Source organism: Metopolophium dirhodum, chromosome 6 (assembly GCF_019925205.1).
Source record: "Metopolophium dirhodum isolate CAU chromosome 6, ASM1992520v1, whole genome shotgun sequence".
NCBI lineage: Eukaryota > Metazoa > Arthropoda > Insecta > Hemiptera > Aphididae > Metopolophium > Metopolophium dirhodum.
In genome coordinates this window covers 945418-968401 of record NC_083565.1, presented here as the reverse complement: position 1 = coordinate 968401, position 22984 = coordinate 945418, and the positions used below count along the sequence as shown (strand labels likewise).

Genomic DNA, 22984 nt, shown 5'->3' with positions numbered 1-22984 from the left:
TAGCGAAACAATTACCGCGAATGTAAAAATCGCGAATTAATAATAGCGTAAATAAAAATAGCGAATTGTAAAAAAGAGCGAAAATACATAATAGCGAAAAGAGAAACATCTGTCTGTCGGGTTGCTTATATGACACAGTGTAAAAATCAAACATATTTGTTAAAATAAAAAATGGATATACATAGTTTATAAATGAGATTAATAAATTTAAAAAAGTAAAGCATACAATAAAATATGGAGTGATCAATATAAATGAAAAATCATTATATTTAGTGTTTTATTTGTCTCTTATATATTTTTTGAATACATTCATTATAATTATAATATCGTTAAGTTCTAATAATAAGTATTTATAGTAGCAATAATAATAATTTTAAATAAAATAATTATATTCAATTTAAATATAATTATATTTAGACATTCAGTGACAAATTATATGCTATACCTTTTATGAAGTTCTTATTTTCATTAGTATATGCCATTGTATAAGTTAAATAATAATTAAGATAGCATATTGACGATATCAGTAGGTATAACGATATTATTGTGACCTACCTGCATAGGGTTTTGTCCTAAATTTATTTCCCTGCGAGATATTTAAAATGATATATAATTTTAAGTTTCGTTATTATGCATGATCGCTTATTTTGAAATTCGCTGTTTTTATTTACGCTATTATTGATTCGCGATTTTTACATTCGCGGTAAATTGTTTCGCTATTTTGGCCTAGACCCCTAATATATATATTAAATTATATTATACTTACACACAGCGCCTGTATCGTTGCCAGATAAATAAGTGCCAAGTTCTCTTGGTCCACGGATAGCGTCAACCCGACCACCTAAAATACAACATTAAATATAATATAATATTTATATTTTATATTGCAGTTCAGTCTGGAGTAAAGTAAAATAGATAGCTAACGGATATATAATACTATAATAGGTATTAATAATAAATGTTAGGGTGATGGAGTGGTCGAGCGGACTAAGGCGTCAGCTGCGACGCAGTCGACTCGAGTTTGATTCCTCGGCCATAGGTGGCATTTTTCTTCGAACAAGTCACGGTGTCTGGAGAACAAGTGTCGTCATCGGGACCCGGGCACGGCAGATACCTACGGGTGCCCAATCAAAAATTCTGCCAAACAAAACACACACGTGTTCTTCCCCCTACCGACTTAATAACCTACAGTAAAAAACTAAAAATAGCTAATAGCCTCAGCTGCCGGGCTCAAGATCAATTAAAAAAAAAAAAATAAATAATTGTTACTCGAAAATCAGAAAATGTTAATAAGTGATTTAATGTGCACATAAGTATTTTTTCTACTATTTTTTCTACTGGGATATATTTATTAGAGTCACATATAGGTACTTAGGGCCTGTTATATAAAAAAACCGATCGCTTCGCTCCCAATGCTTTTTAAATTAAATCTCAATTACTGCTGGGATTTCGATGCATTTTGCATTGTTTTCCAAAGCAAGCTACGCGGATCGTTTTATAATATATAGGACATGTTTCATGGATTATTGAATCGGAATAAGATCGTTTTTTTGCATGTTTTGAAAATTTTTAATTTAAAGGGGATTCTAGCAATCGTACAATAGCAACGAATAAAAAATAGTAATATTATAAGGATTACGCAAACCGCTCAGAATCGTTTTTCGTATACAATGGTTTATCATTGTATTCAAATATAACACATCCATTACAACTACTGTACAGCAGAGCAGTACCCACTTGTCTACCTTTTTACTTTTATCATTCATAAAATATTGTACATATTTATTTATATATACATTTTATTATAATATTTTATACATTATTTAGTAGGTATCTATTACCTGTAACATATAAGTATATAACTTATAGGTAAATAATACGCCCATATACGACTATCGACGAGTATACACAGTCCCCTAATGAGGTATAAAAATATACCTGAATATTGCATAGCCGGTACTAGAACTAGTATTATGAAATTATAATTTTCAAAAACATTTTGGGGGTTGGAGCTACTGAGGATTATATACATTAAGGCCTACCGGGAGACTCCCGATTTCCCAGTGGACCTATCCCCCCGGATTTAATATTCAACAATAAAATCAAATATTTTTTTTTAATAAGCTTTCCTAACTTGTTTTTTTAATAAACTGCTAAACTTATAACTTTGATCATCTTTGATAGCATAACTTTTATGTTTTTCATTTGTAATATATAACAAATATTGTGGCATTTTCTTAAAAGCCCACACGTACCATTCCTTTAAGCGTGGGATCCGCTACAGGCGATCGGTTGCCGTGAAAATCAGGATATACGTGAAACTCTTCGGTCAACCTATCGATTGCATCCAAACCTCTGTCTGCGGCCATTTTCACGAGTAACCCGTTCAGGTAGTCTTCCGCTCTCCTGATATAAAAGCGGATGGATACAATAATGTAAATAGTAAAAATTAAATTATTCGGTAAAAAAAAAAAAAAAATGGAAAAACTTAAACCAATGCAATTACCATGTAAGTACACTGTACAGGGTAGTATATATACGCATGTACTATTTTACTTTTCGTCTAAAAAACGACGTTTACCTCCCTTTATAAAAAAAATAGATCATTATTTACATTAAATATTATTTGGTTTATTAGTAATTAATAATAATTTTACATATTTAATTTTTTTTTTTGCATTAAATGCTTATATTGTCATAATTTTGTAGTTCCCAATAAAATAAAATTACATTCATGTGAAATAACGTATACATTTTTGATCCCGAAAAAAAAGGTTATTTAGTCAAGTGATACATGAAAATGTTAAAGCTGTGTAGGTGGTACGCGGATATAAAAATAGGTTGAGAATCGCTGCACTAGAACATACGTCTTGTTTTTCAAGTGCATTCATATTTTGGGAATCTTAAGTACTAGAATTCTTCAGCCCTATATTATTTATTATATTATAATAAAACTCACACGTCTTCCGAGATGTTCAGATGTTTGGCGGCCGGATGAGTGTTGATCACGTGATCGATCAGCTTGCCCGTGGCTGATTGGCCGCCTTCCAGAAGCCACAGGCCCGGTACCATGGCACCGTAGTATGGTCCCCAGACTCCGTTTACGAACACTTCTTGGTCGCTGAGTAACATGTGACATGTCGACGTGCCCCCAATCATCACTGCAGAATCATTAGCATAAACATAAATATATTATACATTTTATATAGCATACCATAGCATAACGCGTTAACGCATACAGAACACAGATATATTATTTTTTATGTACCTATAGATGCAGTTTATTAGATAAGTATCATACCTATATGCTGTAAGCGGTTCTTCAAATGTTGTGTGTAAAAAATGAAAGTAATTATGTTTTTTATGCAATCTTTACTAATTGTATCACATAAAATTAAAATAACTCTATTTAATATATTTTATATAATATTGTGCAAATTATAATAGATAATAAATAAGTTTCTACTATAGTCTATAGATATAACTGTATATATTGTATACAATATTACTATATTATGAAAGTAGTTATATACTTATATAGTTATATCTATGGAAAAGACATGTGCAGCGCGGCACGGAGTTGCAATAGAAATAGCTATATAATGCTATAATGACTTGCATTAAATATGTATACCAACTAATATCTATACTTATTTTACAATATTTTTTATTGCAATTTCTTTAATTGCTTTGATTTCTACATTTAAAAATCAGAAAAGATATTATTTTGCATATTAATATAATATGTTGCAGTAGGGTAGGTAGTAGATACCTATTATAAACTTAGAAGATGAGGTACAAAATATATAACTTGGAAGTCGTAAAGTCGAAAATCACGTAGTAATATAAGTACGTATATAATACTCACCCAATCGGTGTCTGAATTCAGTGGGATTTTTTGACCCAATCCCGATCATTCCCAGTCCTCCGGCGTGTGCATCAATCAATGATGTGGCCACCGGAGTCCCGACGGTTAGTCCCATTTCACGGGCTGCGTTCTCGGTCAGCCCGCCACCACATGGTCGTCCGGGTTCAAATATTTCGTTGCCTGTTTTACGAAAGAGAAATGGTGTTGATTTAAAAGAATAACGACCACTGTGGTCATAGCCGGGTAAACATTGTGACCTGATGAAAGAATGCAGATACTAACCTATTGCCGACCAATCGTTTTGGCTCAAATCGTCCAGACCAATTTCTTCGAAATATGAGCGATCCCAACCACTACCCAACGTCTGATCTGCACAGTACGTCCATTTGCAGACAACCGTACATAGTGACCTGTAAAAGAAACAGTATTTTTTTATATAGCAAGTCACTGATGTCGGTTTATGTATTTGCTATTTTTATAGCATTATGATATACCTACTATAATATTAAAATTGTATAATATACAACGGTATTTTCAACGGTATTGGGCTTACAACCTATTTTATTTTTTTTTCTACCCATATATGTGTTTTAGACAAACTAAAACTGATTAATATATAATATAATAAAAGTACCCACTGGTTTATATATTTAGTTGAGTAAAAAGCAAAAACAGATCAAATTTTAATTAATTTACTATAATCATATATCATTATTATATTAATTTTATTGGCTCCACAAAATTGATTAATATATATTTTATTATCTATAGGTATATATTTATATTTTAATTAACTATTACAAGTATAGGTAATTATTGCAGTCTGTGACTTATTTCTGAAGCTTATGTGATCAAGCGGGTAAAACCCACTGCTATATAATAATATTATATTATTATGCACACCAACCTGGAGACGGCATCCGTGGCTTTCCAAGTAAGGAAGTCGGGCAAATCGAAGAACCTTCCCACTTTTTTCCAAAACGTGTTTTTTGGTAGATTATTTTTTAGCCAAAGAATTTTCGGCGTTTCCATTTCTAACGATATTTTACCTCCCACATACTTTAACACTCGATGATTCGTTGTGTTGATGAAATCCGCTTCCTTCTTTGCCCTATGGTCCATCCACAGTATTATATTTTGTTCTCGTTCTCCTATAATCATATATTTATATATTTACTAGCTGATCCCGCGCACTTTGTTGCCCCTAAAAATTGTGATTATTCCACTCCTTTTGACTATAACTCGCTGCAATAACTCAGCCACCTTTGTAGGCAATCAGACTACGTTGGATCGTGGACAACGCCGACAAGCGGCTATAAGTGCAAATCATCCACCTTGGTAGGCAATGTGTGAAAATTCGATTTATTAATGCATATGCTTGTACCTCATCTGCCCGATAAACCAATGCCAAAACCAATAAAATAATAAATATTAATTTCTACTAATTATTTCTTCAATAACCAATAGCAACCATTTATAAACAAAAAAGTCCATTGTAAATCTCAAAATCCCTGTTTGAGCCCCTCCCCGAGTTGGATCTACCGGGTCCAATTGTGAATCTAAATCATCCCGGGAACCACTCAAATACACACAAACATTTTTATCAAAATCAGTGCAGCTGTTTAGGAATGCATAAAGGACACATACACACACGGTCAACCATTTATCTTAGATTCAGAGCGGAGCGAAAGAATGTATTGATTTAATAACAATGTTATTTTTAAAATTTTTTTTTGCTGTCTGTCAGCCAAATTTTGGATAGTAAAAAAGCTCCAATTTTTGAGATCAGCATCTTTTTTGGAAAATCTAGTATTCTAGTTGGTACTTTCGGTCAAAATTGAAAATTTTAAATAATTTTAGAAAGCGTCAAGAAATATAAAAAAGTGGTAATTTTTATAAAAATACAATTTTTGAAAAAATCGATTTTTATCGATAAATTCAAAAACTAATAATCTTAGACCTTCGAAATTTCACCAAATATTTAAATTAGGATTTGTAATAAATAGTATCAATTACGATATATTTTTACGCTTTTTCAGCTAGTTATAGCCTTGAGAAATGTTTAAACAAAAAAAAGTTTACCGGACAGTAACATTAATTTTTCTATGAGCATTTATTAAATGTAATTATTATTATTATATACCTCTATTTATGTAAGGTATAACAAAAAATTCTTACCATTTTTGCTTACTGATAATGGTTGTCCATCACTGTCCACGACTACCAGAGAACACGTAGCATCAAATCCAATACCTCCGACCGCCTCCGATGATACTCCTTCGGTGACTTCCTATATTATGCACAATGCATATTATATATATATATACTATATACATATATGCATCGCGTTCAATTTAGAGGTATATTAACGTATTATGGTCTATGGATACTGCATTCCTATATCTTAGAAACTTAAATCTTAAACTCACACTTTTAGGCCAGCATCACAACGAACTGATATGGTTCTCACTCGCACAGATGCTTCTGAATGTTGAAATAACTTGCATTTAAACAAGAGAGAAAAGAGATGTATACCTAACATGTCGCAGTTTAGTATGGTATCAATCGTGGTGGCTTACTGCAGATTTATTGCATATACAGAATACCGCATCCATATATAAGTTTAATATTGAACATGGTAGGTATTATACATACCAAAGAGCATATTATTGTCATCGATAATTTTCGAATAATATAGACTGGTGTAATAATAATATAGTCGTGTTATGTATAGAGACAAATTAGATACCTAGTGATAGTTTCTCGTTTCTTACCCGCACGACTTTACAGCAACTGCGCCATATGTCTTCGGACGATTGTTGATAAAAGTTTTCTTCGGGATTCCACGTTTGAATAGCATTGGTAGATTTTTTTAGGATTCGTCCTGTACCGTCGACTAATGCCGCCCGAACACTTCCCGTCCCGACGTCCACTCCAACAAAATACATATTATTGTTTCTAAAACTAAAAAAAAAAATAAATAGGTAAATAATAATAACAATAAACAGTATTAACATAATATTATAGTACACGAACATTTTTACGATAAATTTAAAATTTATACTGAACAACTGTATAATAATATATTATAATATTAATACTATACGTCTTTACCTCGTAATATTGTTCTTACACGTATACACCTGCGTTGGAAGGAAGGCGCGTCAATCATTATATACTTTCAATAATTAGGAATGCGAACGCATTAACGATAACAGCTTATTATGCTAAACATGTTTTTTGCCTAAAGAATAAACTAGAATTTCCGGTTAAGGCATCTATTATAAATGCAGTTTATAGGTACCTTCTATTTTCTATACATAAATCAAATAATAGACCTATCTATTTATAGGTTATGCAATTGTAAAAAACATTACAATAATAATAATAAGAAGAAAACTGATTTTCCAACCTATACTGTGTCGTTGTTATATCAGCAGAAAGTTCAATACTTCATCAACATTTTGAAAACATTTAGTTACAAAACAAGATTTAAAAAAATAATCATATTATTTATCGTTATATATGTTGTTTTTAAGTTTTTACTCATTTTAAAGACAACATAAATTTTTAATTCCTTATTAAAAATCAGATTATTTTTTGGGGTATATACTTTGATTTATTAAAATCGGATTTTGGACGAGTAGATTATGATTTGAATATTTAAAGTTTAGACGATGAGCGGAGTGTTATGACACGCAGGTGTACGGCGTGTACCTAACCCGTAAAATATTTTTCACTACACCAGTCATCAATACTTTAAACACCTACCTACTTATAACTTATTAAGTGACTACTCGTCCTAAATTTTTTTCATACAAATAATCCAAATAAATACTTAGTTTGTTTCGGAATATAAAATTAAAAATGGATATTGTCAATTTATTATTTAAAAAAATTATAAAACTTAAATTTCATAATCATGAAAATATAATTTTTTTTATCAAGTATGTTGTTTTGTAACGTCTTACAATTATTTAAAAAAATATTTTCAAGAACGTTATAATATCTTTTTTGATAATTAGCGTGTTCAACATTAATTAAAATACCTTGAAAAAATTGTGACTTAAAATATTATGTTTCCATCGCTCGTTGAAAATCTCACTCTGGAGCAAACTGGAATAGTATACGCCGTGTTAGTGTATTTTAATAGTTTACCAAGGCGTAAATTATTCATCAATCATCATGTGGTAAAAAGCACGTACGATGACCGCCGCCGATACGTAAAAATAAATCTAAGGTTCATGAGAATAATATTTGGCGATACTGCCAATATAAATCAGAATTCACTGTTCATAAGATGACTCGATACACGACAATTCGAATCTTGTACAATGATTTTATAATTTTATTGTACTAGTCTCATTATGTATTAAGACATTAAGTAGGTACTAGGTGTCTAGGTATACAGTCTTGTAAAATATATTTGAGTAAATGTAATTCAATAAACATATTAAAATACTCAATACTCAAGTACTTACATCCATATTTTAAATATTTTTAAAACAGCTAGGTAGTAGGTACATACTTGGAAGTATTACCTATTTTGAATACTCTCTCAAAGTATCGGTACCTATTTAAAATTAAATAAGTACCTACTAATTTTAAAATTATAAAAAGTCTATAAATGGACATTATGCACTTAAGTCATTAAGTTTACAGTATACTTAATATATTAATAACTGGCTAAAAGTTTAATTTTTATTTATAAAAACAGTTAAACAATTTACAGATAATTACTTTCAAAGCCAAAAATCATAAATTTAATTCAAAATACCGGTATATAGTAGTGTACAAGCTAATTAAGTACTATTGTACATCGATGTCATAATAAAAAAATTTGATGGGAATGTTAAAATAAAAACAATAAACTTTAGGTATTAAAAATACAAATTATTATTCAGAGCGCCGACTGGAATTCGTTAATTAATAGGTGTTATGTAGTGATCGAAACGAGTGCAACGTTCGAACATTGACCTTTTGCTGTCCCGAGTGCAATTCGACAAAAGTAAGTGCAATTGCAATTCGATCAAATTACATTTCAAACGATCTCCGCGTAAAGTGCTTAATGTTTAAAATACACTTATCAGGTATGTATTAATATATTGCATGGTTGCAGATACTTTTGTTTTCGTTTTGCATGGTCGTCTACTTATTTAGAAAAAAAATTTATAAAATAATTTGTTACAAGGCATTGAACTGTCTTTTGCTTACTATTGAAGGCAACATGAAACTTTATTATCTGAAATATAAATCGCTATATTCTCTAATATTAACCATATAGGGAAGGAATTCAGTATACAACGAAGAATTGAGTGATTGAATAATAATAAGTAACGGCTTTGTTTGGCACAATATGTTCATCGTGAAGCAATTTACGGCCAGACGATACATTGATACCCATACATAATTCGTGCAGTCTTCGTGATAATATGAAATATGAACGATATTTTTTAGACTTAAAGTCAGGGAAGTTGCTTTGCTCAGCATGAGTGTTATGATGAGATAACAGATACATTTTAGTTCAATGATACATCATTGCATACCTACCAACGATGAAAGCCGATTCTGTGTGGAGGCAGTCAGCATATATTTCTAAGGATATTATTACTATTTCTTATTTATATTGCTGTTACCTACTGATTTATTATTATATTGTTAGTACTTAAGTAATACGGTATGTTGAAATAATTTTTACCAAAAACAAAATCGCAATATTATAATATAATTTCATACCTATACAATATTACTATAGTAGGTGCCTTTTTTTTATTGAATAAACATTTATATAATATTTACAATCTGTATTTACATGTTCTACAATAAGTAAATTTGATGAGATTTGATTGACGGGAGAGGGAAGTCACCCAGTGGCGGCACCCCGTGGAAAGCGATTTAAAGAGATAGTATAACTCTATACCAAGTATCCCAGTTCCTTTTCAGGCGCCTAGGTGGATTACCTGGAATTTGTTTGGATGATAGTTGAGTGATTATAGGATTTGAGTGAGTACTGTATGTTTTGTGTGTTTTTTTTAGGTGATCTTAGCAAGATTATTTAAGGTTGGAATGCAGATGTCTTTACGAAGTGATACATTGGTAATAAACCAGGGGGCACCTGATATTAATCGTAGACATATAGACTGGAATGCCTGTATTGTTCTAGTATTTAATGGTTTGGCAGAACTCCAAAGTTGAATGCCATAGTACCACGTGGGTCTTAGAAAAGGCATGTAAATTGTTCTTTTGATAGTAGGTACCTATCTGTTATTAACTTATATTTTATAAGTCAATACGTACTGACGTACCGTAGTACGTTATAAGTAAGTTCGTGGCGCTTATATATAACTATATAAGCATTAGAAATTGAGCTGCAAGTTTTGATCTTGAAGTACCAATGTCTTTTTTATATAAAAAATGTTTTCAAGTGTTGTTAACTAAAAAATAATGAATAACAGCGGTACTAAAAAGTTTTCATTTGAATTATTTTATAACTTTGATGTTAGGAAAATATTACTTTTATATTAAATATTAGTATAACAGGTTATTATACGCTCCTACTAATATTATAATATGATCATAATACCATATTATGGTTATAAATTATAATTCATTTAATATTATAACATTTCGTTTTCTATATTATGAATGCATTAGATACTAGTGTTTATTAGTAACTATCACTATTTTCATAGGCGTATAATGGTGGGGCTAAGGAGGCTATAGCTCCCTCCAGAATTATATTAAGCCCTCGGAAATCTGTTTAGCCCCCTGTGTAAAAGTTTACTGTTTTATACGTCCATGTTATATGAGAACTGAAAACATTTTCTATTATTATGGCAAATAAAAACATGGCTTAGAAATTCTATGACTAACGATAGATTTTCAAACCTATCGTTACTTCATATTGAAAGGGACTTAGCTAATACTATTCATCCTGAAGATGTTCTTAATATATTTGCCTAAAAAAGTAGCCGTTTAAACCTCATACTATAGTAATAATTTCCAATTTAAAATATTATTTTTTTTATATATAATTCAAATACAAAGCATGTAGGTATTTGATAATAATATGATGTATGGTATACTTTTTATTTATATTTTACTTTAAAATGGGCTTCTTTAATCCTTTTTATATTTTTTTCCTTTATATTTTTCTATAGTTATATTTGTAAAATATTATGTTCTGTATCCGAATCATTATAGCCCTTTGCGAAGTAATTAGCAAGAAAGTCCGACATACCACGAAAAAAAATGCTATAGCCCCCCAAAAAAAATCATCACGCCTACGCCAATGGTTATTTTATTAATTAATATTCACAGTGAATTACCTCCGTCGGGCAACCTCTTCTCTCCGTCTTTTTTTTCTACGTCATTATTTATCTTATATTTATCACTTGAGCTTATTGTTCTAATTGACACAGAAGACATAATATAGCATTTTGAGAAAAATAAATAAATATTATTATTGAATTTGTTGAGTCATAACAAAAGTACGATAATAATTAACATTATTATTTTTAAAAGTGCATATTAAAGAGATTTTTGTAACAAAATGTATCTCTTTGAAATTTTAAATTACATAGTAGGTACGACAATCTCTAAAAATACATATTTTACTTTTCATAATAGTTATATATATATATAATAAAATATATGTGTAAATACGATTACATATAATATATATATGATAAAAGTATATATAACGATAGGTACCTCGTACCTACATTAAATACATTATTGTATAATAATTATTAGTTATTACTCATATTATTAAATGTTTGAATACTATAGCAGCTATATGTACCTATGCATGATTTCTAAAGACGAAAATTTTAGATTTTGAAAATAAATTACGCAGATATTGATAAAATCATTCATTTTTCATTTATGTATAGTAATACTCAATATTCCTATATTTTAATATTGCAGTTTATAAGATGAGTAAAACCGGATTGATTTTAATAACGAATTATATTATATTACATTATTTAAATAAACAATACAATGATTGAAAAAAGGCCAAATTTGAAATTTTCAAGTTTAATACCTATAGTAGTTATGAATACACACGCAAATACATAAACACAATTGACAAAGTGTTTTTGGAATGATAAGCGTCGACGATTCTGGTTTATTATCACACGTCAGCCACGAGCTACCCATACATAATATTTCGTACAATGACACAACAAATTCCTGCGTGTACAAGTAATAATAATATGTAAATATTGTACTATATTATATCGGAATCCACAAATACGTATGCAATAGCATAATAACTATAATCATCATGTCGTAACAAAAAAAAAAATGGCATCAGATTTCCGACCTCTATAGATTAAGATGTGTTGAGTGGTATTTTTACCATCCAAATATATATAGAGTTTATCGCGATTATTTATAATATTTTTTTGTTACTAAAACTTGACGTTTGCCATCAGTATAGTTTAAACAAAATATTATCCTACCCACCAAAATAGGTTTGTATTGTTGCAGGGTGTTACGACTAATTCTGCGTTACGTTTACCAGATGTGTTAGTAATTTTTCTAATTTTCTCAATTATTATTTATTTTTTTTGTATTGCAACAAACCCAAATAGCGTATAATAAGGCATTTTTTAAACGTTTTAAATTTTTTTTTCCCCAATATATTATATTTACTAACCATTTAAACAAAGCATATGTTAAAACACTTGTGCAATACCGTTTCACAAAGTATAAAACCTAGTAATTTTTTATCAAAAGTTTGTTCAAACAAATATCTCGTCGTGCATCCAGTGCGATAGCGATTATTTACAACATGGGAAGTTACAAATTATACGTAGCCGTCATGGCAATAGCCATAGCTGTAGTACAGGTAAAAACAAACAAACTATATTATACAGGATGATTCGCTGAGTACGATCTCAATTTTTGCTTTGATAATGAATCGTCACACTACGATTTTTGAGTTTAATGACCTTATTTTTGAATACTTATATTTTTATATACCATTTATGCAGGCGAGTGTCCTGTGGCGATACCAACATATTTTATTTCAATGTGTATTTTTTACTGTATATTGTTATAGGCAGATAACTTTTTTTAACTATTGATGTATTTAAACCGAAATTCGAACGAGTAGTATTTGAGTTATTTATTAAATTTGTAAATACTAAGGATAATAATTGATAGGTAATATTAAAATTATTAACTATTATACACTATGCATATCATATAATATATATATTATATATATATATATATTTATTAAAACACGTAATTACCATATAATATTATACAAATTAATAATTTTAAAGACTAAACATTGCATCTATTTAATAGTCTTGTGAATTCATTTTTAATGACTATTACCCTTATTTCTTAGTAGGTACGTATGTTTGTTTTAATAAATCATATACTACTTGTTCAAATGTTGATTTAAATGTAGATACATCAACATTTTCAAACAAATCATCTGCTTGATAGTTTACAGTAAAAAAAGGTTGGTTCTCGTTTGTGTCATCACAGTGCATGCCTTAAATTATGTAAAAATCTAAGTATTTGATTATTATAATATATAGCCCTTAAAACATGGTTTTTATACTTAAATACTTAAATTTTTATACTTAAAAATTCCAAAAATCAGAATTTGAATAAATTAATTAATTAAGGACAGATGGTGGTGAGGAGCATGCTCGGTGAATCATCCTGTATATATTGTAAAATATATAAATATCTGATATCATAAGACCATAATCGTTTGCTGCAATGAGTATGGGATGTTTCGCTTTAAATATGGTCGCAGGTCGACGAACTCGGCGAGTACCGCACGTGTATCCCACATCAGACACCGCCTATACACATTTCTACGATGTCGCATGTGCCCTACAACAAACCATTCCTGATAACAATAATAGGTTTTTTTTGAAAAATAAAATCTATCAAATAGGGTCTAATATATTACTAGAAATGGGTAGTGAACAAGTGAATCAAACTGACTGCACAGATGGGATGTGCGTATTCGAGATGCGACGTTTCAATTTGAAATTATTGAGAATCATACCAAATATATTATATTTTTTTTTCTGTTCTTCATAAAACATGTCTTTAAATGCACATCTAAAATGTTAAATTTAGAACTAGGAGTCTGTTTTTTTTTATCGCTGTACTGTATATCTTTGATAAACTGTTATTATATACATAAAGAGAACGGGTCAAACAAAGCGTTGATACAATATTTAACAACCGTGTTTTAATTTTCAAAGCCGCTTTACATTCGTTTACCAATATTGTTATTTATTGTACAACGTATAGTCTCGTTGAATATTCATAGATAATACCGACAACACCGACACGGATTAACGCGCATATTATAATAGGTAGGTAGTAGGTATACGTAGGTATTTTATACACTACAACGTGTGGGAAAATGTTAACCTAAGGTTTTTATCTATTTAAATAAAACTTATAATTTGTCTACAGTTAGAATTGTTGGCGCAAATAGGGAGAGGCTATTGCAGAGAACTATTAAACCCAGAAAAAAAACTCACCTTCTCATTACTAAATGTCATTTTTTTCTATAATTTTGGAATAAGACCCAATAAAAATTATTGAAAAAAAAAACAATTGAAAGCGTTGTTTTTGCAGTCGTATAGGATGTCTGATAAGTTATACACTGCAGCTCGATACGATTATATACCCATCAGTTTACATAACAGAACGTTATTTTAGTATTAGGAAATGTTCATAGGCGTAATTAGGGGGGTGGGGGGGCTTAGTAAGGGGGGAGTTAACGTCAAGTTTTATCCGTAGCATGCCAGTTTTTAACCTTGTTTTAGTTTAAAATGTAACTATCAGGGTCCGTGTTACTGGAACAATTCTACCCACCCCTCCCCCGGAAAATTGTTCCTATGGAGATGATTCATAATTGTACTGAGGTCGACCATGGACCAGACTACCAGAGCACTAGATTCCTTTATCTTAATTATTATAATATATATATATTTTTTTTTATTAGGGTTAAGGCTTCGATTACTAGGTCATTAGCCTGTGGTACTGTAGGGGAGGGTACTGTATATTTTGTTTACACGTGTGTGTTTGTTTTGGCAGAATTTTTAATTTGGCCACTTGTAGGTATCTCCCATGCCCGGGTGGGGGATGGCAGCACTTGTTCTTCGGGCACCGTGACTTGCCCCACGAAAAATGCAGTCCGCGACCGAGGTATTGAACTCGGGTCGGCCACTCCGTCCCCCATATATATATATATTATTATTTAACGATATACATATCGATTATATTGTAAATTTATTACTGCATGCGTTTTATTGAAATAAAAAAATATTTTAATTACTAAGCTACAATAAATTATATTAGTACCAATGTCGATAACTATATAGCTGGATGATGTGCATGGTGTCTCAATTTAGGTTATTTGCGCCTATTGACTTTCAATTGATTAAACCGTGATTTTTTTTTGTGGGGGGGGGGGGGGACCGATTGGTATGTATCGTTCCTACCGAACAAATAATTACTTATAACCATATAATATGTGATGTCAGAGAGCTATAGGTATTCTGTATAATATGTGTGTGTATATATATAATCATATATTATGAATATTATAATATGTTGTGTGTGCACAGGAAGCTAGTTGCGGTGGTTCGTCTGACGATGAACTGTACGATGAGCAGGAAGAAGCGTCTGTCGAATTACAGATGGAGCACCGTCAGTGCGATGAATACAAATCGAAGATCTGGGACAAAGCATTTAGTAACCAGGCGGCTATGCAGCTGATGGCACTAACGTGTAATACAGGTAAAGAATTAGGCTCCGACGAAGTGTGCTCGGACACGACGCGGGCCATTTTTAACTTCGCCGATGTGATGACCACCAACCAGAACGCCCATTACTCGGTGGGTATGATGAACAAGATGCTGGCGTTCATCGTGAGGGAGGTGGACACGACGTCCGACAAATTCAGAGAGACAAAGACGGTTATCGATCGCATCGCGAATACTCCAGAGATCCGAGACTATATCAAGCACACCACCGCCCGGTCCGTCGACTTGCTCAAGGAGCCCGAGATTAGAGGCCGACTGTTCAAAGTGGTGAAAGCCTTCGAGGGTCTGTTAAAACCATCCGAAAACGAGGAACTGATCAAGCAGAGGATTAGGGGGCTAACCAATTCTCCCACCAAGGTGGCTATGGGAGCCATGAATAAGGTTGGAAGTTTCTTTCGACGTTTTTAATAAGCGCGTCTATACAGACTAGTGATATATTATACTTATAGATAAATATAAAGTGCATATTTAAAAAAAAAATTTGAAATCTCACTTGCCTACCCTTTTGACAGTCGTTTTCAGTTTTTTGTACAGTAGGTACAATTACACATTAGGGATATCTGACTCAACACTCACTACATTGTCCTTATAAATATTATCGTTATTACTATTGTTATTATTATTTTATTTTGTTCTAAATATACTCAACTGATTAACGAATGATATATTATTTATTTTTTCTAAAACAATATCCCTTGTGCTATTTACCTAATTACGTGTGTACTATCGTGTATCGTGGCCCTATATGTTGTGCAACAAAAACACGTTTCACTATAGATAAAAAAAACGGACTCGCATCATATTAACAAGAAAATTTGACCGAGAAGACAAAACGAAAATAATTGAAATGATTGAATAACAAATAAAACTGGTACACTGTCTACAGTGATATATCAGATATCTATATCGTGTAGCAATATTATTATGCTTGACTGAAACATCGGGTGAGTCTACTCAAGATAAGTGGGGTTTGAATCGGGAATTTGTTAAAGGTGGTGGGAGATCCTAATAATCAATAATTACTTTTTTTAATTGGACTGTACATTGCACATACAATAGTATATTATAGTTTACTTCATGTATTAATAACTTACAAATTACTTATAAACGTGTTTTGTGTGCTAATCAAAAAGCTACCTAGTAAATGTATGTAGTATACTTTATAAAGTGTGTGTAATGTATGTAAAGTAATTTATTAAAATAATGTTTTGCTCAATTATGAATTTATGAAGTAAGTACACACACTAAGTTAACGATTGTTGAAAACTTAGAAATTTAGAATATTATCTTGGGCATCATATAAAGGCTATCATTGATATTTAAATTTTAAAGCGATCTGTGATCACTTTAAAATTATTATAATAGTTATACCTATAACTCAATTTAAAATGTAAATATCATCGATAGAGTTTCATTAGGTAAGGTGCCCGGTGCCCTAGATATAATAGTATTTTTTATATTAAGTTTTACGAATGGTCAATTGACTCTAATCATATTAAAGTTTAACTGCTGTCGGCAGCTTTGTTTAAACGATCAATAATCAATATTAAATAGACGGTGGTTGAACTTATGAAAGGGTAAAACGCCCGTAAATTTGTTTCACTCCTATTGTACAAGTTATTATCCCCGGATATTATTTTGTATTTTAATCCTATTATCATATATTTACTATACTATTATAATATCTGCAGGTTACAAATGACCTCGTGGAAAACAATTAAACGAGGTGGAAAATTATAAATTAATATATGCTAAAGGTATTAGGTACATATGTGGGTTCAAGTTGTACAAGTATACAACAACAAGTAACAACAGCAAATTATCTTCTTTTTATTTTTAATCCAGTAATTTTACAATCTATAAAGTATTATTTTTACTTTAAGCACTAGTGAGGTTGTGAATTTATAAAAATTATTAGAAAACATAGAATATAATTAAATTTACAACATTTCAGACAGGGGGCTTGTTTGAAGTGGCCAACAATTTCATTGAAGATGGAACTTCATAACATGTAAAATTGGTGATTAGTCAATTAGTAGATCACGACACCACGTTCGTTTTAGGCGCTTTCTGGGGTCACCGGAAATAGTGAGAACAGATAGTTCTGAGATCTGGTTGCGGCGGTTGAGGAGATTGGAATGCTATGCTTTTGAAAATCTTGGCGACGTTTTTTTATTGTTTGGATAGATAGATCTTTATGGAGAGTATAATAATTTGTGATTGAGACGTAATATAGGGCTTTGGTTATTTTGCATAAAGATCGTTTCAATTATTTATCATTTATGAGAATTGAAAGTGATATTGCATAGGACAGATTGTAATTTGACGATATAATAGATGACTTTGTGTGGGAAAAAATCAAGGAAGTATACTCAATTTGTAAATGTTATAACAATATATTTAATTACATTGGTTTTTATTCCAACACGTTTTAACCTTAGATTATTTTATATAAATATACATATAACTACATTTATACAGGTTATACATTACTGTATGAAATATTTATAAAACTATGTAGATAACATACATATTTATTTATAACTAAAATTAAAAATATATTTTGCACTCGGTAATTAGTATACAATTTTTTTATGGACAACTCAGAAAATCTTCTTTGCCTCGGGCCCCTTAAAGTTAAAATCCGGCCCTGCTTATGGAAACATATAAAATTCTTTACATTTAACTTACTTGTACCTATAGGCACTGTTAGAGATATTAAAAATTATAAATACAAATCCTAACTTACAATAATATAAAATTATTACCGTATTAATATCGTATTACCAAATACCGCAGTGGCCGATGTATACAATAATAATGGTTAATTACACTGAGAAAACAAATTATATTCTTTAATAACGTGTGGGTAGCGTACACAAAGACAACTGACTTTTAATAAAATCTCTGCTGACAAATTGAAAAAATTGCTATTCGGCCCGATAAGAGTTAATTGATATGGTTCAATGTTCGATACAAATATGTAGCACAATTAAATATTTAGAGATTTATAAGTAACAATAATAACTGATATAATTCATTATTGTCATTACTCATTATCATTTTTACTATTATTTTAATGAGCGTTTGAAGCAGTCAGATTAAATTATCAGAACCCGATGATCTGTTGTATAATATAGTGGAGGATAATGCTTAACTATACGATCTTTCATAAGTTTGGTATCTATGCTGATTCCGTCGATATAACACATTTTACACTTCTACAGTAACATTCATAAAAATAGCAATTTCAATACATTGTTACGTCTTACGTATTACGTTCACAGATTCTGAAAGCATTTTATAATTTCGCCGAACATCGATAATCAATATAAAATAACGATTTCTCTTTAAATAGTTTTGTGATAATTCAAAAAAATAATATTAATAGTAGAACTAGTAGAAGTAAAAAACTAACCATTTGATATACAATGCACAGTCTCACATGTGAAATTTAAAAAAATAAATATTCACACTAATTTTATTATCGGTTTATCCTATAAATATACTATTTTAATAATTAATAATATAATAAATACGAGATTTTTGGCAACAATTAATATAACCTGCTGGTAAAACTACCATATACTGATATACCTACTACCATTGATTATAAATACTAATTATTAGTAATACTCATGACACCTATGTACATATGACACCTTTGTACGGTATATTTTAATAATTAATATACCGTACATAGGTGTCATACTGCACCTATACTCTGTTCAACGAGAGAACGCACGGCGCACCGACCAAAACTGGTTCCCCCACGCAACATTCTGCCATAGAAGAACCGGTTTCGATAGCAGTGTGACGCGGGGGGATGCGCAGAATCTGTACTTTCTCTCGTTGAACAGAGTATAGATTGAACTAGTCGTTGACAAAACTAGATTAAAACTGTTTTATTTATATTATATATTTATGTAGTTGTTATATGTACTACTACCTACCTATGTCAAGTCGATTTCTTGTTATATATTATAATCATACCTAATGTATTATTATTATCATTTTAACACTCTGTATTTAGGAGGCATGTCCGTTTGTTCCTGTAAAAAAAAAAACAAATAACAATTATTATAAACTTTTTCCATGTATCTAGGTATCTAATTAAATTAATCAAAGTATTTAAAATAAATAATTGCGATTAGCAAATATTTATATAATATGTAGAGGTGTAGGTAAAGTTTAAAGTCCATACAAAATAACTAAAATTGTTATTTTCATTTGAATATTGAAATGGCAAATAGGTATTCGTCATACTTTTAATAAATTTAAATGTCTAAAATTAAAATTAAAAAAGCGGGGTATAAGTGGGTAACGCTAGAGTAACTCTAGTTATTAGTATGTATATTCAATATTGTATATATTATACAATATCTTAAAATTGAAAATTATATTAATAATAAAAAAGTATTATAATACGTCTATCATTTTATTTTGATCTAAATAAACTTCAGCGGCTAAGGCCATTAGTTGTCCACATTTTTATACTACGTCTATATATTAAATAACATTAGATTATATTTAAAAAATGTATGTATAATATTTATGTACATTGGAAGAATACTCATTATCTACTATTTTAAAAGTACTATAACATAGTGAATATACCTTGTAGTACCTAATAGTTGCTAAGTAATATATTATTTTTAATTGAAATTACACTGTTCATCATTAGGACGTTTAATTGTTGATAGTTACTAAAAAAATAATTATTTAGTTTAAAATTGTTTTATAGCCTTATAATAAATATTGAATATAAATTATGATGTATAGTTGTTACTAGCTGATTCGATGATAGTGCTAGTGTGGGGCAATTCTTATATGATGACATAAGGCATAAGTCATAAGTAAGACTTAACAAAAATGATTTTGTTTAGGTAGTAAGGTACCGCTCTAATTTGGCTCTAAACCTAACCTACCTAACCTACCTACATAAAAAGTAACTTTATTTAATCTGTTTTAAAATTACGACTATAAGTAGCTACTCTTCCACTTAATGATCTTAATAATATAGTTTGAAAATTATAGATGAATTTACTATTTTTTTCATTACATTTGTACTGCATATTTTATCAAAACGAAATGTATAGGTATTTTACTAGGTTGGTATAGTTTATGACTTATGTTGTATATAAAACAAAATTCTTCGCCCCAAATTAAATAACCGCCGTTGAGCGTTGATGACTGTTGTATCGTATGGTTTTTTGTATATGACATTTGTCCGGAGATGAATTTACATACATATAATATAATGTATACAAAAGGAATTGTACATATGTATACAGTATACACACACACATACACACACACACACACACACACACATACACATACACATACACACACACACTCGCACAGCACACACACGTCATCCCCAAGTCACCTAGACAACAGGCGCGTTTGATTAATGAACTAACAACCCCTACACATGTTTAAATGGTTAAGTCAAACGACGTCTGGTTTTTTTTCCTATTCAATGAAACGATTATCGTCGAAAATCCTATGGTAGCTGGCCTGACTTATTGTGATGTGTCATCAGGATCATATTGTAATAACAATAATAATAATATATTCGTGTGCTTACACATAGAGATAATATTATAATAAAAAACCTACGGACCGATTGCTTCGTTTTTTTTTTCTCATAACACAAAAAGGTAATAACCAGTAAGTATTATCATAAGCTATAAGTACGCATGGTATTCGATTGTAGCGTACACCCGTTTACAAAAGACGATTACAGGATAGGATGATGGGTGGTTGAATATTCGAACGCAAACTGATTGAAATGTCGACTGTATTTTGCCGTTTATTAATACTTGCACAAGGATGTTGCAACAATATACAAGATAAAGTGATTTAGACTACCTAACCGAAGGTTGCTGGCCGTTAGAAAATATACAATTGCTCGGATATTTTCTAAGTCCCCCGAAAAACGCCGTTGATCGAAATAATCTAAGTCCAAGAATGTTAATTCTATATAGAGGTCTGGCGCGGAGGTGCTCGTCCTGATTATGTGGAATCACGTCTGAAGATAGGCAGTTTCGGTCTCTATACTATATAGTGCGAACCCTCTACTCTACTTGTCCCTCCGACTTGTGCCGCCGTTCCCACAGTCCGTGTGGTCGATTTCCCGAATTAGCTGGTCTTATTAGCTATATCCATAGTGTCTGTGTGAGTTTGTGACCATGGATCTGCAGATGTGCTAATGGCGGTCCAATTTTGGATTGATGAGGGGTTTCCGTGTAGTTTTGTCGTACCTATATTGCTAAGATTATATTAGACCCACGGACTTCTCACAGTGTACTTTTTATTAATATTTCATAGTTATGTGCGTTGGCCCTTCTGCCCCATGTGACCTATGCTAATTGTTGCGACATTAAATAATAGTTATTTCTTTCCATATGTATATAGTATATTATATTTATATGTAGGAGCGGAGTAGGGTCCGTATACGCAGCATGATTATTACAAAGAATGTTCGTCAGATTGATTATCAGCTGTTCCAATCTCATGGTTTACTAATTGTTACGTTATGAAAATAGGTAATTAATTTCAGAGACACTGAAAATTAATACATAAACATTGACTACTAAAGGGGATAATCAAGACCTGGAGTATCTAAACATCAATATAATATAAATACATACATACGTATATATTTTATACTATATAGAATATAAATACGCACCTTCGTTACTATTATACACAGTTATCTACTGCATACAAAAAAACAATCATCTAGGTATGGAACTTGATAAATCGGAAGACGTAACAGAAAATATATTAATAATTATTTATCAATACTACCTATATAATTTAAATATGTCAAACGTCAAAAAAGTGGCAGGATTATAAAAAAAGAATCAATTACCTTTCTCTATCATACATTTCAGTGACACAATTCAATTACCTAATAATTGTAATATTCATTTCTTAACCTTTTAATTCTGATTTGTCTGTGACTATACTTCTTATTATTCTATATTATGGAAAAAGGAATATCTTTACTTCTGACAAAAATTACTATGACACGTCTATTTCATGAATTTAGTATATAAATGCGCATATGAATTGATATTATGGAACGTAAAATGCGAGTATATGTGGCGATTGAGGCTGATCTCGACAGTATCCACTGCATTCTAAGTGCATGTTATGTGTTTTTGACATATTTATACTATATAGGTGGTTGATTCAATAGTGCAATTATAAATGTGCCTTAATTTTTTATGTTCCATTAGTGGCGTTACTTATCAGATATGCGTCGTTATACAAATTTTAT

The 22984-nt window shown here is 30.6% G+C and overlaps 2 protein-coding genes across 6 annotated transcripts in view; one reads left to right on the top strand and one right to left on the bottom strand.

Moving 5' to 3' along the window:
* The window catches only part of LOC132947066 (FGGY carbohydrate kinase domain-containing protein), a 44406-nt gene that overhangs the window by 19319 nt on the left and 2103 nt on the right, over positions 1 to 22984 (bottom strand). For 2 of the 5 annotated variants that reach the window (XM_061017247.1, XM_061017243.1), the window contains exons 2-10: positions 19644 to 19742; positions 6643 to 6832; positions 6047 to 6158; positions 4776 to 5019; positions 4151 to 4278; positions 3869 to 4048; positions 2960 to 3161; positions 2256 to 2406; positions 767 to 841 (exon numbers count right to left, since the gene is read on the bottom strand). In XM_061017247.1, the coding sequence (XP_060873230.1) occupies positions 767 to 841; positions 2256 to 2406; positions 2960 to 3161; positions 3869 to 4048; positions 4151 to 4278; positions 4776 to 5019; positions 6047 to 6158; positions 6643 to 6816 (1266 nt within the window). In that variant the 5' untranslated portion in view covers positions 6817 to 6832; positions 19644 to 19742. Of the gene's footprint in view, positions 1 to 766; positions 842 to 2255; positions 2407 to 2959; positions 3162 to 3868; positions 4049 to 4150; positions 4279 to 4775; positions 5020 to 6046; positions 6159 to 6642; positions 6833 to 6904; positions 6928 to 18458; positions 18635 to 19643; positions 19743 to 22984 lie in introns of those variants that run through there. The other 3 variants (XM_061017245.1, XM_061017244.1, XM_061017246.1) reach the window with 3 other exon arrangements.
* Positions 12566 to 16353, top strand: LOC132947070 (uncharacterized). Its single transcript, XM_061017259.1, has 2 exons — positions 12566 to 12725; positions 15493 to 16353. The coding sequence occupies exons 1-2, from the start codon at positions 12669 to 12671 to the stop codon at positions 16096 to 16098; spliced, it is 663 nt and encodes a 220-aa protein (XP_060873242.1). The 5' UTR covers positions 12566 to 12668; the 3' UTR covers positions 16099 to 16353.

Bases quoted from the DNA above. Each gene is read 5' to 3' on its own strand.
- LOC132947070 (XM_061017259.1), top strand. From the start codon at position 12,669: ATGGGAAGTTACAAATTATACGTAGCCGTCATGGCAATAGCCATAGCT. The intron at 12,726-15,492 runs GTAAAAACAAAC...GTGTGTGCACAG, and splicing joins TAGCCATAGCTGTAGTACAG to GAAGCTAGTTGCGGTGGTTC.